This window comes from Papaver somniferum, chromosome 5 (genome assembly GCF_003573695.1).
Source record: "Papaver somniferum cultivar HN1 chromosome 5, ASM357369v1, whole genome shotgun sequence".
Lineage (NCBI taxonomy): Eukaryota > Viridiplantae > Streptophyta > Magnoliopsida > Ranunculales > Papaveraceae > Papaver > Papaver somniferum.
The window spans coordinates 89,185,101-89,205,106 of NC_039362.1; the positions used below are offsets into that span (position 1 = coordinate 89,185,101).

Here is a 20,006-nt window from a genome sequence, read left to right on the forward strand (position 1 = left end):
TATCTAAAATTCACTTTCATATTCGTTTTTATGATAATTCCGGATATCCGATAATATCCGGTACTATCAATAAAAGAAAAAAAAAATCTAATTTTTCTTTTTATGTTTCATATACATTTCATAAATTACAAATAAACAAAGATACCATATCAAAATTCAACGAAACAAAACCAAATAACCAGATAAGACGCCAAAATTTCACTTCATAATTTACCAAGTTAATAATTATATATATTATTATTTGTATATGCATATTTTTAACGAATATCGATTATTACAGAACAATGTCGTGTTCGTATCCGAATCCGAATCGTTAAAGTAGGAATATCAGATAAGATATCCATTATCCGAATTTCAATTCATATCCTAAATTTTCGGACGGACTCGAATAGATATCGAATATTCGGTCATCCATTGACATGCTTAGTTTGTTAAGGTGGGATCTAAGATTTTTTGAGTTATTTTAATGATTAAATTTTTTTTAAAGTGTTAGATATAGAGAGAAGAAGAAAAAACCTAGGAGGATTTTGTGAGATTTGAGGGAAGAAATTATCATATAACTTTTTTTGCATAATCATGTATAGGTCCAAATGACATTAAATATGGGTTTATTTCGCGTGGTAAATGAAAAATAGACCAAGAATCATGACGAATGTGAATCTCAAGAATCGGTATGGTATTCATCATTTAGCAATGGCGACAGTAGATATTCCTCCAATTCACAGGCTATTTCAAAAGAAGAAAGAAATCACATTCGGCATTGTCTGAATTAGGGTCGATTGCGGTAATAAACAGTCGAAATTGACAAACTTTTAATCGTCTATGCGACTTCGCATACCATTACGGGCATGATGAAGACAACGCCCATTGTTAAAATCTGCATTGTATTAATCATAAAGACAAATGTCGACTCATGTAGTCGGCATAGTATTCATCATGCATTCAATGCCGACTGTTAGATGCAATTGTACGGAACTTTTTATTTTCGATTTTCGTTTTGATTTTACGAGAAAAAGAGATTGGTGGGTGTATTTTATTTATTTTTTTTACTTTCATTTAGATTTTAAGTTTTGTTTTAATATTATTAGGAAAAATGATAAAGGGCGCTACGGTATTTTCATCACCAAAATCTCCCCTTTAGCCAAAAACCTAGCTCCATTTTACCATGAGTATTCACCATTTTGTGGGAGTATCCCCAAATATGGGTTCATAATTATGAAGGGTTAAGGTTTATTTGATCCAAGCCATTAACAAAGTCAATGTTATGAAAAATATAAAATTAGGGGTGAAAAAATGAAAAACCCTTTAAGGATTTGGATATTTCTCGCATAGGGATGATAACCATGTATCATAAAAAAAGGGCAATGGATGACCAATTTGAATGAAATAATGGGTTCGGGTGGACTGAACCATACAAAATGAAATAAATTGTGTGAGAAAATGATTTCAAAGGAATTTTAGGTTTGTCAACAAAAACTTTATATTCACACGAATAGTTATATGAGAATGAAGATACAAAGTTTTTGAACCAATGAGACAAATTTTTAAGAACCACTTAATAATGGTTTACGATAGAATCATTCACTTTCAAATAATAGTTGGTTAACATTATACATAATTCTTCCCATTAAGGCATATATCCATTGGAACTGAGTAAACCACCTTAGTTTGGGAGAAATATGTATTAAGGAAAACTGTTTGATAAATAGTAAAAAATTTCAAATTAGGAAACTTGGGATTTCTAAGTAGTTTGAGAGATAATAAAATATATCAAATTGGGAAACTTGGAGTTTAACAAGGATGTCATCCAAAAAGTAAAAAGAAAGTCTGTTGAGCCAGTGATTTGTTTTTATCCGAAAGTAGAAAAATATTTGTTAAGGAAAGATCTTGCAGGAAGTTGCTCTAATTTTATCTGGAAATAATACTATTTGAAACTAAATAGTGAATATAACAAATTTAAAATGATTTATTTTCATGTGAATGTTGGAAAAGATTTGTCAACATTATAAAGTGTCTATTCTTGAAGATTATACGGTGAAAAGGGGATATGAAGTTCAATTGCAGGATAATAAAGAATGCAATTTTGTCAAGTATTTGTGGAGAAAAGATATCCCTCCTAAGGTAAATTTCATGTTATGGGCAAATTTTCATAATTCATTTCCTATATTAAGTATGTTGAAGCACAGGGGAATTGATATACAAAATGATTTATGTAATACTTGTAAGAAGGGGGTGGAAAATTATGGCCACTTGTTCATTCACTGTGATTTTGTTCAAGAGGTGTGGAAGTATTTCCTTCAGTCTTGTCATGTGAGTAGTGGTACTTACGTGACAGTATTGGAACTGTTTGAATTTTAGAATGGTGTTACCTTACAAGGAAGATGCTGGAAAGTTTGGGATAAACTCATATATGTTGTTATGTGGCATTTGTGGAATGAGAGGAACTCCAGAACTTTTGGTGGAAGGAAGAAAATGGTGGAGGAACTTTGTTTGAATATCAAACAGACTCTTATCTTATGGTTATTTGAGAGTGATGTCTTTAGAGGGTTCACTGTAAATCAAACTTTGTTCAATTAGGAAACAATTCTACACATGTAGTTAGAGTGTGAATTGTTTTCCTGGCTTTGTACAATTTTTTTTCATTAATATAACCTTCTTTTCTCAAAAAAAAACATTATAATGGATTTTGTAGAAAATATCTGCTTGATAATTTTATTTCATAGAACTATTAGTGGATTTCCCCTGCCATAATGGCATGGGGGTGGAAGCAGTGCTGGTGATTTAATGCCTTCATTGATGTATCGGGGTCAATATCTAGCGATTTGTATCTTTTTGAAGGCGAGCCGCCAAATTTCATTACAAGCAATCAGTAAGAAAGAACTAATATACAGTTTGAAGCTGAGTTTATTTGTAAAAAGATCGGTATTTGTATTCTTTATGTTACTCAATTCATCTGTACATTTCTTTCAATTAGTCTACAATTGTGCACAAAAATAATAATGCTGTCAGTTCCATAATGGCACGGTATCGTTGTAATTTTTTTTACAATTTTGACTGGATATTTAAGTGGTGGCTGTGGCGATTGTGCTGGTGGTGGTGGAGAGCCAACATAGGTGCACCTTTGTCATTCTATAAGACAGGTGTTACTCTCCTTGTTTTTCTCTTCATCATTGAAGGTGTAAATGTATATTAACTAATATACTATTACATGAATCAAATAGTAAATTGCTAGATGAAATTTTTAATAGCTCATAATTATATTTTTATGATAGTGGTGGAAGATGAATGATAGAACCAATGGAATAAGGGGTTGATCTCTGCCTAAATTTGGTACTATATAAGACACACCACATCAAATTCTACATACCCGCTATTTATTTTGTCCCACGTCAGCTACTTATTTTGTCCCACGTGTCGCGGAAAAACTTACGATGAGGCACATGTCTAAATTTTTTATAAAACTTTAAACTTTCCTCGCCACCTTTCTCTTCCTCTTCATCTTTTTTTTTTCTGTCTCATAAACTACCACTATACACTATTCAATAAATTAAGGTTTTTATTGTTGTGTTGAAGGTTAGAACGTCACTGATTCTCATCTCATCTTCCGATGTTCGTTTACTCAAGCAATTTGGTTGTTCTTCACTATATAGATTGTCAGGTGCTGCAAGAACTTTGGTACGGTAATCAATCAAATTCACTCAAATGGATGGAATTTATTATAAATTGGGTACTTATGATTGATGTATTTAATAGAAATTTAACATTGATTCCTTTGATTTGATTAAAGTTTATCGATTTGGAAAAATAAAATGTTGGTTGTGGTGGTGGAGTTGACGGCGGTGGCACCGTGACTTGGAGTCTGAAGATAGTGTTGACGGTGATTCTATGTTACTAGAATTGAAGCAGAGATCTAAGTTGGTAGTGGTGGTGGTGGAGACGGCGGCGGTTGCACTGTCGTGTTATGATTCGGTTATGGCACAAAATTGGGGGGAACAACAACAATTCGAAGAAGAAGAGAGTAAGGAAGTGGTATTGGGGATGATGTTCTTAACTGTAATGATAACGATGGTATTCCTGGTGGTGGTTTGGGAGAACAGAATAAATGATTTTAACAGAGAGTACCTATGTGCCCTCAAGTTCTCAAAATCTACCAAAATTTGATGGATATGCAGACAAAACAATGAAATCACGTAGGGACAGTCCCGTCAAGTTAAAAAGTAACGAAAATTCTAGGGACACCAAATCATTTTCCTCTATATTATGGATGTCAAATTAATAGTAAAACGATTTGTTTATATCTTAAACTAGGAAAAAGAAAAGTTACGGAGAAGCAAGAGTTATTTAAGAACTTATTTAAAAAAATAAGAATTTTAATATCTTAATAATAAGTGTTTTATATCATATAAAACAACCTCGTGCACGAGAATTTAAAACAGAAAAAATTTATAACCAAGATGAAATATTATCCATGGTTGCAGCTGCCACATAGACTTTAACTTAGCTTTAGCCACCTTTAATGGTGTAGATCACTGGCAAAAATTACTCTCCTCATGATAGAGTTATTACACTTGTTGACATCCAACTGACACTCATTTTCAGAGACCTGTATCGATATGCGAGAGCCTTCCAAACATGGCTTGTTATAGCTGCCATTCATAATTTGGGGATATTCGGGTGGATGTAAAGATAATTTTTCTAATCGCGAAGTAGATGAAGAATTTATATGGACCAATATGAGAGCTTTATAGTGAAATGTTGTGAAGACAAAGATTGTAAGCTGAACAAATATTTCTATAGTTTGAAACAAGCACATTAAGAGTGGCATGAAAAATTTAATCATGTGATGATTTCTAGTTGGTTTTTTAAGTCAGGGGATCTAACAAATGTATTTACGCTAAACTGTGAGCAATGTATGTGTGGTTGTATGCTTGTATGTTGATGATATGCTTATACTTGTTACAAACATGGAAGCCACTAAGAACATGCTGAATGAGAACTTTGACATGAAAAACTTAGGTCCCACTGATGTGATCTTAGGGATAAAAATTAGGAGAAATTATAATGGTTATAGACTTATAGTCTTGCACCTCATTTGTTTATTCCTGACTCATCTGAGTCGTCTGGATCTGAGTGAAATCATCTGACTCAAGTGGATCTGTCTCATCGAGATCCGAGTGAAATCACCTAACTCATCTGGATCTGACTCAATATGTTTGTTTTTTGAGTCAGATCTAACTCAACTGACTCAAAAATATGTGAGTCAGTAGCTTGATCTCATAAGCCATGTGTATTTTGTTACCTGACTCGAATGAGTCTGAATCAGATAGCGAGTCAAATCTGACTCAATTTAAAAAAAACTATCTGACATATGACTCGGTGCGAGTCAGGGGTTGACTCAGATCCATATTATGAGTCAGATGCAAACAAACATGGTGTTAATCAATCTCTTATACTCTGTAGGATCCATCTTGTAAACTTAAGAAGAATAAGGGAAATAAAGCTTCATAACTTGAATACTCACATGTTATATGAAGTCTTATGTATTTGATGACCTCATTCTTTTTGAGTTGAAGTCATTTATTCATTATATACAAGACAGAGATAACAATTCCTATATTTGGACAAGTTTCACTCGGTCTTGGATCCATTTCTACATGTAATACTCTACTTCCTTGGACCCGAGACTGATTAAAACTTCTCCCAATCTAGGAATTTTTTATCTTCGTCTTCTAGAAAATGAAAATATTAGTTCAAACCAAAAAGAATGAGGTCATTCCAGCGTTGGAAGAAGAAGTTATGAGCAAAACAATCAAGGAAAATGCCAAGTTTATAATCTATTAATAAGTCCATTTATATCAGCCGATTCTGGCAAAAAATAAATTGCAGAAAAATTCTCCTAAATTATAGTTCTTTTTTGCAATCGTCGGGCATATTCCTATGCATATGGCAAACATCAAATTTCGCCATATATGCACCCATTATGGGTATGCCAAAGTGCCAAACGTATATGCCTATATGTCAATCATAACATATAGGCATACACGACGGATTTTCCAGCGAGCGATAGAGTTTCCATCGCTAGATGGTTTAAACATCGCTCGCTGGTCATTCCAGCGCCAGTGCTAGTCAGTATATCCCTCGCCGTTTTGATCATCGCTAATCAGTTCCTCATCCAACTGCTACAATTCTTCCCCTCTATAAATACTCAATTTTAAACTCATTTCAACTCACACCAGAATTTCCAAATCTCTCTAGAATTTCTCAATCTTCTTCAAATCTAAAACAATCATACCTTCTCTACAATTCTTAATTTCTTGTAATATGGATTCACAATCTCAAATCCAGGGCAACTGTAAAGGTAAAAAGGTCAAAGTCCGAGGTACAAAATACACCATGATAGAAGATGAATGCAGTTGTCGTAATTATGTTTTTTTTACCCAAGATTGTATCGATGGTGCACAACAACATGGTAACACCATGTGAGAAAATATATTTCCTAAATATGAAGAAGAAACCATGAACATCAATTCTCGTGATGCAAAAGTTTTGGCAAAACACTTCATTGTAATCAACAGGGAAGTAATCGCTTATGTTGGATTGATAATGCAAGTCAAGAGAGGTCGGGAGAGTTGTCTTGTGGATGTTGATGTTGAAAGAAAGGTTTGTACGGATTGGCAGCGAAAACATGGCAAACAGTTCGCTTTCGAAAGTTGTTATCATATTTTGAAGGTGTTGAACAAATATAATCCACATGTGTTAGTAGGTAATCAACAAGTACCTGAAAGGTCACCATATAATTCTTCTCCCTCAACACCAAATTCTTCACCATTTTCACCAGGTCCATCAAATTCTTCACCAGATACCCCAAGAAACCCAAAATTAGCCCAAGAAGGAGCAAGTTCCGATGGATTTAACATGATGGAGTTTATGGAACATCAAAAGACCGTCGAGAAGCAAAGAGCGGTTGATAGGAAATTTCAAAACAAGGAAAGTAAGAAAAGTCGTCTTTCTCAAGAAAAATTTGGGTTTGACTATGACAAGCATAACATTCTTCAAGCTAAAACTTCAATTATGAATGCCCAACAAAAACATGTGTGGCAAATCGAATTTGACAGGATTCAAGCACAAATTGAACAACATGCTGGATTTACTAACAACCATGATGATGATGAGGATGAGTCAGATGATGAGTTCGATGTAGTAGTTCCTCTGGATGATTGATGTATTAATTTAAGTTTTAATTTGAAGTATTGCATTTTAATTTGATATGTTGTTGTTGCATTCTACTTAATATTAGTTTGAAATGAAAAGTTGATTAATTTGAAATGTTGTTGCAGTCCACTTAAATAAGTTTCGCATATTAACTTAAACCAAAATACATAGATATAACTAAACCAAAATAAGTTAGACATAACTTAAAATACATAACTTATCTTCCAAGCTCTACCCAAAGATTCACTATCAGATCATCTCTTCAATTGTCATACAAATTCTGGTTCTGAATGTAATTAGTCATTTGAGCATAATTCCTTGCAGGGACCCCTCTTTGTGGTTGAATCTCTGGCCTCAGATCTTCATCTTCATAGTTAATCCATTCTGAATCACGATAGGTTTCCTGAATAACCATGTTACGAAGAATTATGCAAGTGAGCATAGTCTTGTGCATTTCACGAGGACTCAACCCACGATATGGGCCACAAATGACAGCGAACGTCCTCTTCAAAATTCCAAAAGCGCGTTCCACATCCTTCCTCGCCGCCATTTGGGCGGTGTTAAAATACCGGTATGAACGCTCCAACGCACCGGCAGGAGGATGACGATAGCATTGAACCAAGGTGGACCATTTTGGGTAGATACCATCCGCAAGATAATACCCATGAGTGTACTGGTGGCCGTTGATTGTGAAACGGACTTGGGGACAAATTCCATACTTCAGATCTTCAAACAGAGGCGACTTGTGTAAAACATCAATATCATTTTGTGAATCCGGAAGACCAAAAAAAGTGTGCCACATCCAACAATCATAAGAAGCGTTAGCTTCAAGGATAACGGTTGGTTTAGGATAATGACCCTTATATTGACCGGCCCAATAAACAGGGCATCCTTTCCATACCCAATGCATACAGTCAAGACTACCTAGATATTCCTGGGAATCCCCTTTCCTCATTCTCCCTCAATATTTGTCTAACATCTTCCTCGGTTGGTTTTCGTAAATATGTTGAACCAAAATGATTAATCATTACTTTACAAATGTTTTACCCATACGAAGGTACTCATCGTTCGCATCCGCTGGTCTGCCATAACCTAGAATCCTTAAAGCCGAAGTAACTTTTTGTTCAGGACTATGACCTCTAATATTGAGTGCATCAAACTGATAATTAAATTGAGGTTCTACTCGACAAAGCTCTTCAATAATCTCTTTCACCAGATGACGAGGCATACAGAATCGACCTTGAAAATTTTGATCAGAGGACACACAATTGGGAAGAAAATAATCGTGCATCAGCTTTTGATGGTAAAATTCCCTCCCTCGATACTATACCTTCTTGAGAATACTTCTTGTGGCTCTGGAACTCTAGGTATTTGGCCCATATGTACAAGCATCAAAGTGTCGATTAGTTTATTATCTTCAGCTTCCTCGTCATCAAGTTGTTGCAACCTCCTTCGATGTATTTCTTGTTGTGATCTAAACCGATTCATAATAACATTCCTCTCTTCATTGGATCTCGCCATTGATGATTATGAAAATTAAAATGAGAACAGAGATAGAGAAATTGGTGAAATATAGGTAGAAGTAGGTGTGAGTAACTCGGAGAAGTACAAGGGCGTATATATAGGAACCAGCGGGGGGAAATAGCCGTTGCGAAATAACTACTGGTCGATAATCTTAATATCGCCAGCGACACTATTTATATCGCACGATGGAATGTATGACGCCAGCGATACTCATAATATCGCCAGCGTTCTGGATAATAACGCTCGCTAGAAACTCAATTGCTCCCTGGTTTTCTCATAGTGGCGCAATTGATTTGCCATGCCACCTAGTATGCCAAACAACTTTTTTTTTGACTTGCATGTGCATAAGAATAGGCCTCACATGGGAGGAACCTTGTCCACCAATTATAAACGTATGTTATGTGAAAAACTATCATCTTTGAGTTTTTTTATCAATCAGTATTCAAAGAGGATTGTATCCGCCGAATGTGATCAATCACCATAAAAATGTAAAACATATACCGATTCCGATTGATATTCTTCGTGGATCAAGAACATCAAAAACAATCGGCCATAAAAATAAAGAACATCTGCCCATTACCGGTTGACATGGATTAAGAACAATCAGCCATCGCGTAAGTTTCTTATCAGCCAATTGTTCTTAAACCCAAATATTTTCCTCAAGATAATTTGAAGAGGAATTACTGAACAGTTTTGAGTGAAACAGATTTTGGTCGGCCTCAAAACTAGCCAGGATAATCTGAAGTTGAACCCACGACCATCGTTCTTTAGAACCATCTTTCTCATGATCTCCTTCAGATCGAGACATAAGCAGAAGCGCAAATCCGGTGAGGTAGTTTTCTTTTAGGAAAGAGTGTGCTACATGTGAGAGGTAAAAGAGGTATTTCGGGGAATTAAAATCAAACATTAAAATTATGGGGCAAATAAGTTGAACAGAAATCTAAGTTGAAGACGATTTTAGTCTGCCTTCCAATATTTATCCACACACTTTCATTCCCCCTTTTGTCTCTCCTCTTTGCTACCCCTCCAAGATTTCTAAAACCCAAAAGCAAACTACAAAGAAAATATCAGATTTCTCATGTAGTTGCGGACAAATGCAACAGTGGCGACACGTGAACCTTCAGATCCTCCAAACATGAATGTAGGATATGTCCTCACATGACTAACATATCGAAATGAAGTAGCCAAGGGATCAGCGGCAAGCTTCCTCTGATTGAAAGCTTCAACTTCTTGCATCAATTCATCCTTAGTGCTATTACATGATGTGATAACCTATGCAGACATTTAAAGCAAAAAATAATAAATGACTTTTTAAGTTTCAGTCAGAATTTAGAAACTGGAGGATCATATATAATTGTCAGAAATTTTCACACTTAGAAAAGATAGTCATCTTATGCTTAAGAGAGAAGGCAGGCAATTTTACCAGTATTCCACCAGGGGAAACCAACTTTGCAACCGTATCCCAATACATGATCCTGAAGAATAAGAAAGTTCAGGGAAAGAGTCAACAGTTGAATTTTATTATACTAACTTCCATTTCCTGTCTACCCTATCATAAGAAACATATGCTGCTATACATTATCCTACCAGAACTTCTTTGGATCGCCTATTTTAAGGAAAACATTTAGGCTACTTATTTATAGAAAGCATATGGTCTGGTTTGGTGAAAAACTTAACTAGAAAGAGTCATTTGGGTAAGATTCAGTATATAAAACATAGCACATATATGTACTAGATGATTAAAAGAATATGCAGAAATAATGTGGGTTGTTACTTTTTAATATGGCCATCAGGATGCAAACCAATAGCATCAAGAGTCCCCTTATCCACAACAAGACGGAACTGCCTCTCCAACTTAGTCTCAAGAATATCATCAACCTATGTTGGCAACACAAACAAAGATAATGAGACGAGAGTATAAACAACCTGAAGAAACAAATCCAAACACGCATAATAATGCATAGGAATATGAAACACCAAATGTTACTTTCACTTGAGAGCATATAGCAGATGCGGGTTCTAATTTAAGAATGAAAATAGCATTCATTAACTCGGTTAATTTGCAGGATAGTTGGCTTTGCGCTTAGCTTCACTAAATTAAAACATTTGCAGGTACCATAAGCAGCCTACCAAAACTCCAAGTGATTTCAGACAGCCAAAAATTTCTTAAACTACATGCACTTTGATTGGAGCGGCACAGAGGAAAAAAGGGAAAAGGTACATAAGAGAGAACAATATATTCCGAGAGGTACACAAACCATAAAGGTGATGTTGGTGAATCCATCACGTTCAGCAAGGCCGCGAGCAAGGTCAACTGCCCCTTCACTATAATCCGTGCCCGTCAAATCAGTGAACCTGAAAGAATACAATAGTACGCCAAAAAATTGTAAGCACACATCCTGGCATCTGGATCAGATAGCTGCCTAAAGTGAAACAAAAAAGTACGGTTTAAACTTTCAATCAGTACCCTTGCTTTGCAAATTCCTGAAGAAACAGACCATTGCCAGTTCCAATGTCAAGCACACTCCAAGTAGACAAATCAGCACTATGAGTCTCAGAGTCTGATTTGCTGACGTCATTAGCAAGATCTTGCATATTATCTGGAGAAACATTGGTGCATAAGTTCTTGGTCCAAGCCGCAACAGTGTCCATCACATCAGCTCCAAACCTAGAAAATCAGAACAAAGCATATACATATATGAACACAAGAAAGGAATAGCGAAAATTAGTTAAAGCAGATGGGAAAAATATAATATCCCAGATTATCTACCACGGCCTAAGAACATTCAACAGGGAAAATATATTACTTAACAGATGAGAAATTGTGTTTATCACCTGCCATCTTTAACAAAAGAAAGACAAATATCCTTTCACACGGAAAGGTGGAACTCAACCAGATCCTAGCATTATGTTTTCGTATTCCGCAGATCGTTGAGCAGTGATAAAGAATACATGATATGACTCAGATGTGCATACAAAGAGGCTCCCTGGTTAATACATCTCAATAACTCACCCAGTCAACCACTCCTAATGAACATTTCCTGTGTTCTAAATTTACCACACCAACTTCGTGGTCTAGTTGAGAGAAATATAAGTGATCAGCAGAAGGATACTTGAGTTCAAGTCCCGCCTTAAGCAATCTCAGGCAATTACTAGTGAGATATATATTAAGCAGTTGATAACTCATTCTTGTTTCTAGTAAGACAACATAAACAATAAGTAAATGAAGCTCGTCGTGGAGAACAAACTTTAGTAACAAAGAGTTAATAAGTATGCAGAATGTATTAGAAGATTAAGGGGTTTATATGTTACAGAACAAGAATACAAATTATCTAACTCAAAAGGATACAGTTAACGGAAGAGAGACAGTCAGTTTGTTTACAATTTACATAACAACCTAACACCGCAACCGGCCGATAAATGATAAACGAAACCATTTAGATCTCTTGTAATTATACTGTTATGATCACAAAACTTACCAAACTTCACCAGCATGGCCATGTTCATGAAAATTTGCCAACTCTTCAGCGTATGTGGAATCCCAGTAGCTTTGTAAACCCAAAACTGAAGGTTCCACTTCAGCATCTGGCGCCTCCTTATCGGAACTGATTCCACACAAAGTACAATAGATAATACTACCATCAATCAACTTATACTGAGAATTTCTACCAGCATTATAGCTACCCGAAGATCACTCTACTTTGTTAATATCAACAGAATTCCGAAACAGTGATTAAAAATTTCCGTATTAATTTTTCAACCTAATCTATGGCATCACAATATCATTTTAGTCCCAAACCAGTTCCAAATTATTATAAAATAACAAATTAAGCCCATAAAATCAAAGGTTAACGAAAATCAGTAGTAACGTTACAAATCAAGGTTACCTGCAATCGGATGCAGCTCGAAATATCCCAGAGGAAAGCGCATCAGAAGCATCGACGTGTCTCTGTTCATCATCTAAAGTACTTCCATAATCACTCTTTATAGACCAAGAATCGGCTGCAACAGAGCGATCATCATCAGAGATTAGGTCCGCTGGAGTTACCGTAACTGCTCGTGTCTGAGATATCTCAGAATCTTCTGGTGGCCATCTCATTCCAGCCATGAGTAATTAACAAATAAGATGTATATAAAGTAGGTAGATAGATAGATTGGAAGAGAGCGAAACCCTAGATTTCAGAAATGTAAGTCTTTCAGCGCTAGTAGAGATGATAGAAATGTAAAGAATGAGAACCAAGGGAGGACAGTCTGAATTGGGGAAACTATGGAATTGTTGTTTCTTTTTTCTAGTTTCGTCTGTTTTTCTTTCTTTTCGAGGAGTTGATCAACTGAAATACCCTCAGTTTTCTATTGATTGACGATAATGTCCTTGAACCAAAACGGGACGATTATCAGCGAGACAGCGACTCTTGCAGTGGTAGCTGGTAGCCTATTCCTATGCACCAGTTAAATGACGTAGTTTCTCACTTTTGCACCCATTATGGGCAAGACTGCTAATGGGGTGTCAGGTTAGGTGGGGATGTACCAAGTCAAGGAAAAAATTATTTTGTCCTATATGAAAATCTGTTTTGTCTTATTATGATTTTGGTACACCCAACCTAATCTGGTATCCCCTATTAGCAGTTTTGATTATGGGTATGGCAAAATGATAAATGTGATTGTGTAGTCCCGATTGACAATAGGGTCAATCAGTTTTCTATTGATTGATGATAATATCCTTGAACCAAAACGGGACGATTATCAGTGACTCTTGCAGTGTTATGGCTTTGGACGATGTAGTCTTGTCCCCCAAGCCTAGGGCTGCACAAGACCCGCCCACGATACCCAAATCCACCCGTACCCGCTAAGTTAGTGGGTTTTTAATCCATACCCGCCCGTTGTGGGTGCGGGGTTGGTTATGAAAAAAAAACCCACAGTCTGTGGGTGCGAGGTTGGTTTAAGCTAATACCCGCCCATACCCGCCCAAAAAACCCGCAGATTATATACCATTAGATAAAACTAATCCTAGTCGTCCATTATGAAACCCTAACACTAGTAGATAGGATAACTGATAACCCTCATTCACTTTCTACACTTTTCTCTCTGTTCGGCCTCTCCTCTTCTTCCTCCTCAGTTCTTCTTCTTCACCTACGAACGACAATTACCAGAAATCTTCACCAGAAATCGACAACAACAACTTCGAATCTTCACCAGAAATCGACAACAATCGAAAAATCAACAGATTCAACACTTAATATTCATCTGTGAACTTCCTAGATATGAATATTTTGGGGGTTTTGGTTTTTTTTTCTCACTTAATCAAGGAGAATAGAAGTTACTCTAAATACTTGAATATAAAGCGGGTTTAAACCCGTTTAAACCCATACCCGCCCAACCCGTAGCGGGCGGGTAACAAAACCCGCCCGCTGTTTGTGGGTGCGAGGTTGGTTATGAAAAAAAAAACCCGCAGTATGTGGGTGCGAGGTTGGTTTAAGCTTATACCCGCCCATACCCGCCCATGTGCAGCCCTACCCAAGCCTAGTATGGTTGGTCTAAACTTCCCCCACCTACACAGTTTAGTCTTAGTCAAATTCTTTTTTCATCGATCCAGAAAAATAGGTTTTCTTTTTTACCTAAAATGTCCTTGAGTATGTTAGTTTTGGAAAGAGATAAATCAGATCGAAGAAATACAAAGAAATGAGAGGGAGAAGGAGACGGAGAGAGGCGATTGCAACGGAGATTCAGTAAACATTTGATTCATCTCGATTTAACTCAAAACAAGCACGAAAAACTAAATATCATTATCAATAACACTTGTTCTTATAGATCCACTAGGAATCAGTAATGAATAATTGATGAGCATCATCATCAACAATTGAATCTAAAGATTTTTATCATCAAAAAATGATTATGAAGATAAGTTTAATCTCCTCTTATCACTTTCATTCGAGTTGGAGTTATAAGTTTAACGTTTTCGAAATTGAAGCGATTTATTCTATAAGATTCACAGATCGATTTTTTTTGTTTGCTTTTTAATCGATCAAAAATATTTATACCATGTTTGATCTCTTGTTTTATCTTTTTTTCAATTTTGGAATCTTTTTGTTTCATGTTTTATTTGTACTTTAATCAACAAGGAAATCACATGTTATCAGTTATGTTCTTGAAAGAAAGCTTAAGCATATGATATTGTCTGGACCTCATGTATGGATACATATCTTTGTTTGAATCGATGTTCGAGTTTTTTTATTTTTTTTGTAAATGTGTACATGTTTGTACACTGAAATGCTTTGTGATGAATGTATAAGTTGTTTTGTTTGTATCTATTCTCTATTTGGTAAATGTGTACATATTTGTACACTGAAATTCTCTGTGATGAATGCATGAGTTGGTTTGATTGAATTAATGCACTATTTTGTTATTTTTTTGTAGATGTGTACATACTTGTGTACTAGTATGATTTGTGATGAATGCATGGCCTGTTTTGTGGGTGGGATGCTAAATATTTTTATTTTTTTTGTAGATGTGTACATGTTTGTACACTTAAATGCTCTATGATGAATATATGGCATGTCATGTGGGTATAGATGCTAGATTCAGTTAGGTTTTGTAGAGGTGCACATGTTTGTAAATTAGTATACTCTGTGATAAATGGATGGCTTATCATCTGGGTATGAATGCTAGAATTTGTTAGGTTTTTATAAAGGTGTGCATATTTATACACGTGTATGCTATGTAGTGATCCTTTTTAAGTTTACTTATTATTTTAAGACTGTCGAAATTATTTTTTATTTGTTTTTTTTTTTTAGATTGTTTCATTGGAAATGATAAGACAATACATTCTTTTGCGTTCCTCCTGAAATTCCGAAGATAGGATTGAAACAACATAAATAATAAACAAACTAGAGAATATGTAAGAACGTGCAGTTCTTCTTCCCTTTTTACTTTGTTACTCTTTATATTTGGTTATGATGTTTACTTTAGTCTATGCACAGTGGGTTAAATATGATAAATGTGAAGAATGGCAATATCAAATATGTGCCCTCTTTAATGGACAAAAACAATGAAACAATGATGGAGGGCTGAAAAATACAATTATGATCAAAATTAAACAGAGAGCTCGTAGTACATAGTTGTGCACATGTTGATTCTTTTTGAAATTGAACATGATTTTGCAATTTTTTATTTATTTGGTTTATGAAACTTGCATATACGATCATAGTTGATACATATTATGGATGTATATAGTTCCACACATGCTGGTTATGAATGTGCACATAGTTGTACACCTGTGTGTATGGTTGTACATATGCTGATTATTGATGGTAAAAAAATTGTGTTTGAAAATACATGGGTACCCAAATACACCACAATCTTTTAATTTCAACCTATAAGTCTGATACCAAGTGTGATCGTATATGGACTAAGTCGAGACAATACGACAACTTGATATTCATTTGACAATAGTTACGGTACAAGATCGATAAACTATATGATCAAAGTCAAGTGATTAGGATTAACGTACAAGTGTAATTTACTTTATTATAATAAGACAATTATAATGCAGAAGTAAAGTAAATGACACGGCAAGATTTTGTTAACGAGGAAACCGCAATGCATAAAACCCCGGAACCTAGTCCAGTTTTGAATACTCTCATAATTAGACCGTTATACAAAGAACAAAAGCCAACTTTGTATAGTTATGACCAAGTAAACTACCCCTAGTTACTTACTTTCATCAGTATCCCTGCGTTTTCGACCTTTTGTTCACGCACGTGAATCTCAAGGCAAAAATCATCATCTCAAGTTACTTTACTCTTGATTGTATTCCAAACAGTAAAGGAATTAAATTTGTTTGGTCACCACTCTATTCAATCTTTGGTAAAAGATGTGTTTGAGTAGTTGACAAAGGCTCTTATGTTTATGAAAAAGCGGGGGTCTAACAACACCACCCAATATTTCGCTTAGCAATATGTATGGACTAACTCCGAAATACTTTGCTAGAGAATCAACTAGACATTCAGACTCAATCTAGATAAAAATATCTCAAGGAGTTAATATCTCTATCTTGTTTTTGATATTACTCAAGCTAATAGAAATCAGAGAGTCCTAATCAAACACGAGAAATACTTGGACGGTACCAAAGACCAATGTCCAAGGATCAATCAATCATAATCAACAACCAAAGGTCAGATTTCCAATTGATGATCACAAAAGCACAACCTGTATTATTTCAATTATAAAGATAAATAATATAATGCGGAAAATGAAATAACACAGACACCAGAAATTTTGTTAACGAGGAAACCACAAATGCAGAAAAACCCCCGGACCTAGTCCAGATTGAATATTAAGCCGCTACAGACACTAGCCTACTCCAAGCTAACTTCGTACTGGATTAGTTAAACCCCAATCAGTCTCCCACCGATCCAAGGTACAGTTGTACTCATACGCCTCTGATCCCAGCAAGATACTACACACTTGATTCCCTTAGCTGATCTCACCCACAACCAAGAGTTGCTGCAATCCAAAATCACCGACTTGATAATAAACAGATCTGTCTCACACAGAAAAGTCTATCAAAGGATAAATCTGTCTCCCACAGATAAACCCTAGGTTTTGTTCCGTCTTAAGATATAAAATCAAGGTGAACAGGAACTAATTGATAATCCGGTCTTATATTCCCGAAGAACAACCTAGATTAATCAACCACCTCTCTACAATCCTTCATGACTACACAGGCGGTTTGTCGAGGAATCACAAACAGTAAGACGAAGATGTTTGTGACTTCTTTATCTTGCCTATCGGAGAACTCTCACGATCTCAAGTCAATCAATCGATTGTACTCGTACGATAGAAGATGCAAAATCAGATCACACAACTACGATAAAAGTAGTATCGGTCTGGCTTCACAATCCCAATGAAGTCTTTAAGTCGTTAACCTGATTTTAGAGAAGAAAATCAAATTTTAATGGAGATCGACTCTAGCGGGCGCACTAGTTGCACACAGACGTGTGGGGATTAGTTTTGCACAATGCTATATGTCTCCTTTATATAACCTTCAAATCAAGGTTTTGCCTTAGTTACAAAGCAATCCATATTCACTGTTAGATGAAAACCTGATTTAGATTCAAGTTAATATTTCTCAACCGTTGGATCGAAAACTTAGCTTGTCACACACACTTGGGTAGACGTTTACTGGGTTTGTGAAAACCATGCCCAAACGTGTACGTGTATGTTGGTTCAACATAGTAACCCCAAAGGTTAACCATATGAGCATTTCATATTAACCTTGTTCTTCTTCACCATAACTAGTTCAATTGACTCAAATGAACTAGTTAAAGAGTTGTTCAATTGCTATGAGATCTTATGTAACTATACAAGACACAATTGAAACAAAGATGATTCGATTTGATTGAATCGGCTCATGAAATTTATAGCCACGATTTGCACAAAGCATTCTTTAGTAATTTAAGTTTCATGTTCAGAGCACATCTTTAGATCATAACCTCTTAAGTTCACAAACAAGTTCGCGGACTTAAGTTAATCGGTTGAGTTTTCCAAACTCAGCAGAAATTCTCGGAAAGAGAACTTCCTCGGAGTTTCCGGATTTAACACACAAACGAGTTTTGGAAAATCCAGCAGAAATTCTCGGTCGAGAACTTCCGACAGTTCACGGACTGAGTCTACGGACTGGGTTCGCCGACTTGGCAAGCCAATTCCACAATCCTCCCGATTTCTCTTGATCAACAAAGTTCGAAAACTTCAGTTCAAGGGATACATGGTTATTTAATCTAAACTCTCATTTCAATCATTGAGACATTCTCAGAGGACGCTATGTAGCCGTTATTCACAGACCGATTCACGTCAGAGAAATTCTCAAAGTGATTGAAACTTTTCATGACTTTCGTCACTAGGTGAAGATAAACTTGATCAAAGCGAAACGCTTTACCAACACACGATTTCGAGATAAAAGATAAGCAATGAATGCTCAGCTCGAAATGTCAAATGTGTATGATCTAGTCTATATAGCATACTACTTTTGTCTCATAAGAAGTAGGAGATAGAATAGATAGACTTTTGAATGATAGATAAGTTCAAGTCTCCACATACCTTTTTGTTGATGAAGTTCCACGGTTCCTTGTATAGATCTTCGTCGTTGTATGATGAATCGCCATGAAGTCCTTGAGCTCAACTACACTTTTCTATCCTAGTCCGAGACTTAGCTATGTAGGCTAGAAATCAAGACTCGTAGTTTTGATCACTAATATTGACAAACATGCTTGAGATAGCAACGCATGCGAGGTCGACCGAGCTATGCTCTAACAGTTTAATTTAATAAGCTCTTTTGTCTGGTTAGATCAATCCAAAACTTAATTACCGAATAATCAATTTCCATACTTGCAATCAAACAATATAGAACTCAAAGGGTAACTATAAATTAAGTGATGCCGATCTTACACAACTAGATAATCAAGTCTATCAAAGATAAACAAGATCTAGTTGGATCCCAGTCGATCAAGATGCGTGCATAAATCACGAGATACGAAAACTAATAAGAAAATCTTCTTCGTCTTCAAATCTTTAATTGTCTTCTTAATAACCTGCACACAAAAACTTGAATTCTCTTGTAATCAATCACACACAGGACAAAGTCAGTTAAAAATGGATTATCACAAGATGTCTTTAGATCTAACAATAGTTCTAAAGATTTCGTCGATGCTTTGATCCAGTTAAGAGTGACCCTTATGTCAGAAGAGATGGATCTCAAGAATAATCAAACTAGGTGCAATAAAAGTTTCAACAACCGTTAGTCAATTAAATCAATAATCGAAAACTAGAATAATAATGCAATTATCTAGTTTCCCACCAGCGGTACTCGTAGAGCTTCTTGATCCCACATAAGTCTTTAAACGAGCGACCGTAAGAGACTTCGCCTAATTAGGTTACTTTCCTATCCGGATAGACGGCTCTACCAGAAACAACACGAATGAAGTTTTCCTGGCTCTTAGGATATTTTGCAAGGAATGGCATTTCAAGTATTTATAGACCAAGGTTGTTTGGACAACAAGAAAATTCCAAAACCGAAAATATTCTCAAGATATGCATTAAAGTACCTAATTTAGGTTTTGCTATTTCCAATCAATGTCAAACAATATTTCTGAAATCTCTCTTAGAAAATTTATATTATTAGTTTAGCACATTAACTAATAAACCTTTTCCAGAGGATATCCTTTAATTGTCGGTAATTAGAAAATCATAATTAAATGTTTTTCAATATTTCGGGT

At 35.6% G+C, this 20,006-nt stretch overlaps 2 protein-coding genes across 2 annotated transcripts; both read right to left on the bottom strand.

Annotated features, from left to right (window-relative positions):
* Positions 1 to 7,474: 7,474 nt before the first annotated feature.
* Positions 7,475 to 8,122, bottom strand: LOC113279280. Its single transcript, XM_026527978.1, has one exon. The coding sequence runs from the start codon at positions 8,120 to 8,122 to the stop codon at positions 7,475 to 7,477; it is 648 nt and encodes a 215-aa protein (XP_026383763.1).
* Positions 8,123 to 9,619: 1,497 nt separating this feature from the next.
* LOC113282166 (EEF1A lysine methyltransferase 2-like) lies at positions 9,620 to 13,038 on the bottom strand. The gene is made up of 7 exons (XM_026531117.1): positions 12,624 to 13,038; positions 12,216 to 12,341; positions 11,204 to 11,404; positions 10,995 to 11,091; positions 10,511 to 10,614; positions 10,160 to 10,211; positions 9,620 to 10,008 (listed from the first exon to the last, which is right to left on the bottom strand). Exons 1-7 carry the CDS (start codon positions 12,842 to 12,844, stop codon positions 9,790 to 9,792), a joined length of 1,020 nt encoding a protein of 339 aa, XP_026386902.1. The 5' UTR covers positions 12,845 to 13,038; the 3' UTR covers positions 9,620 to 9,789.
* Positions 13,039 to 20,006: the final 6,968 nt, after the last annotated feature.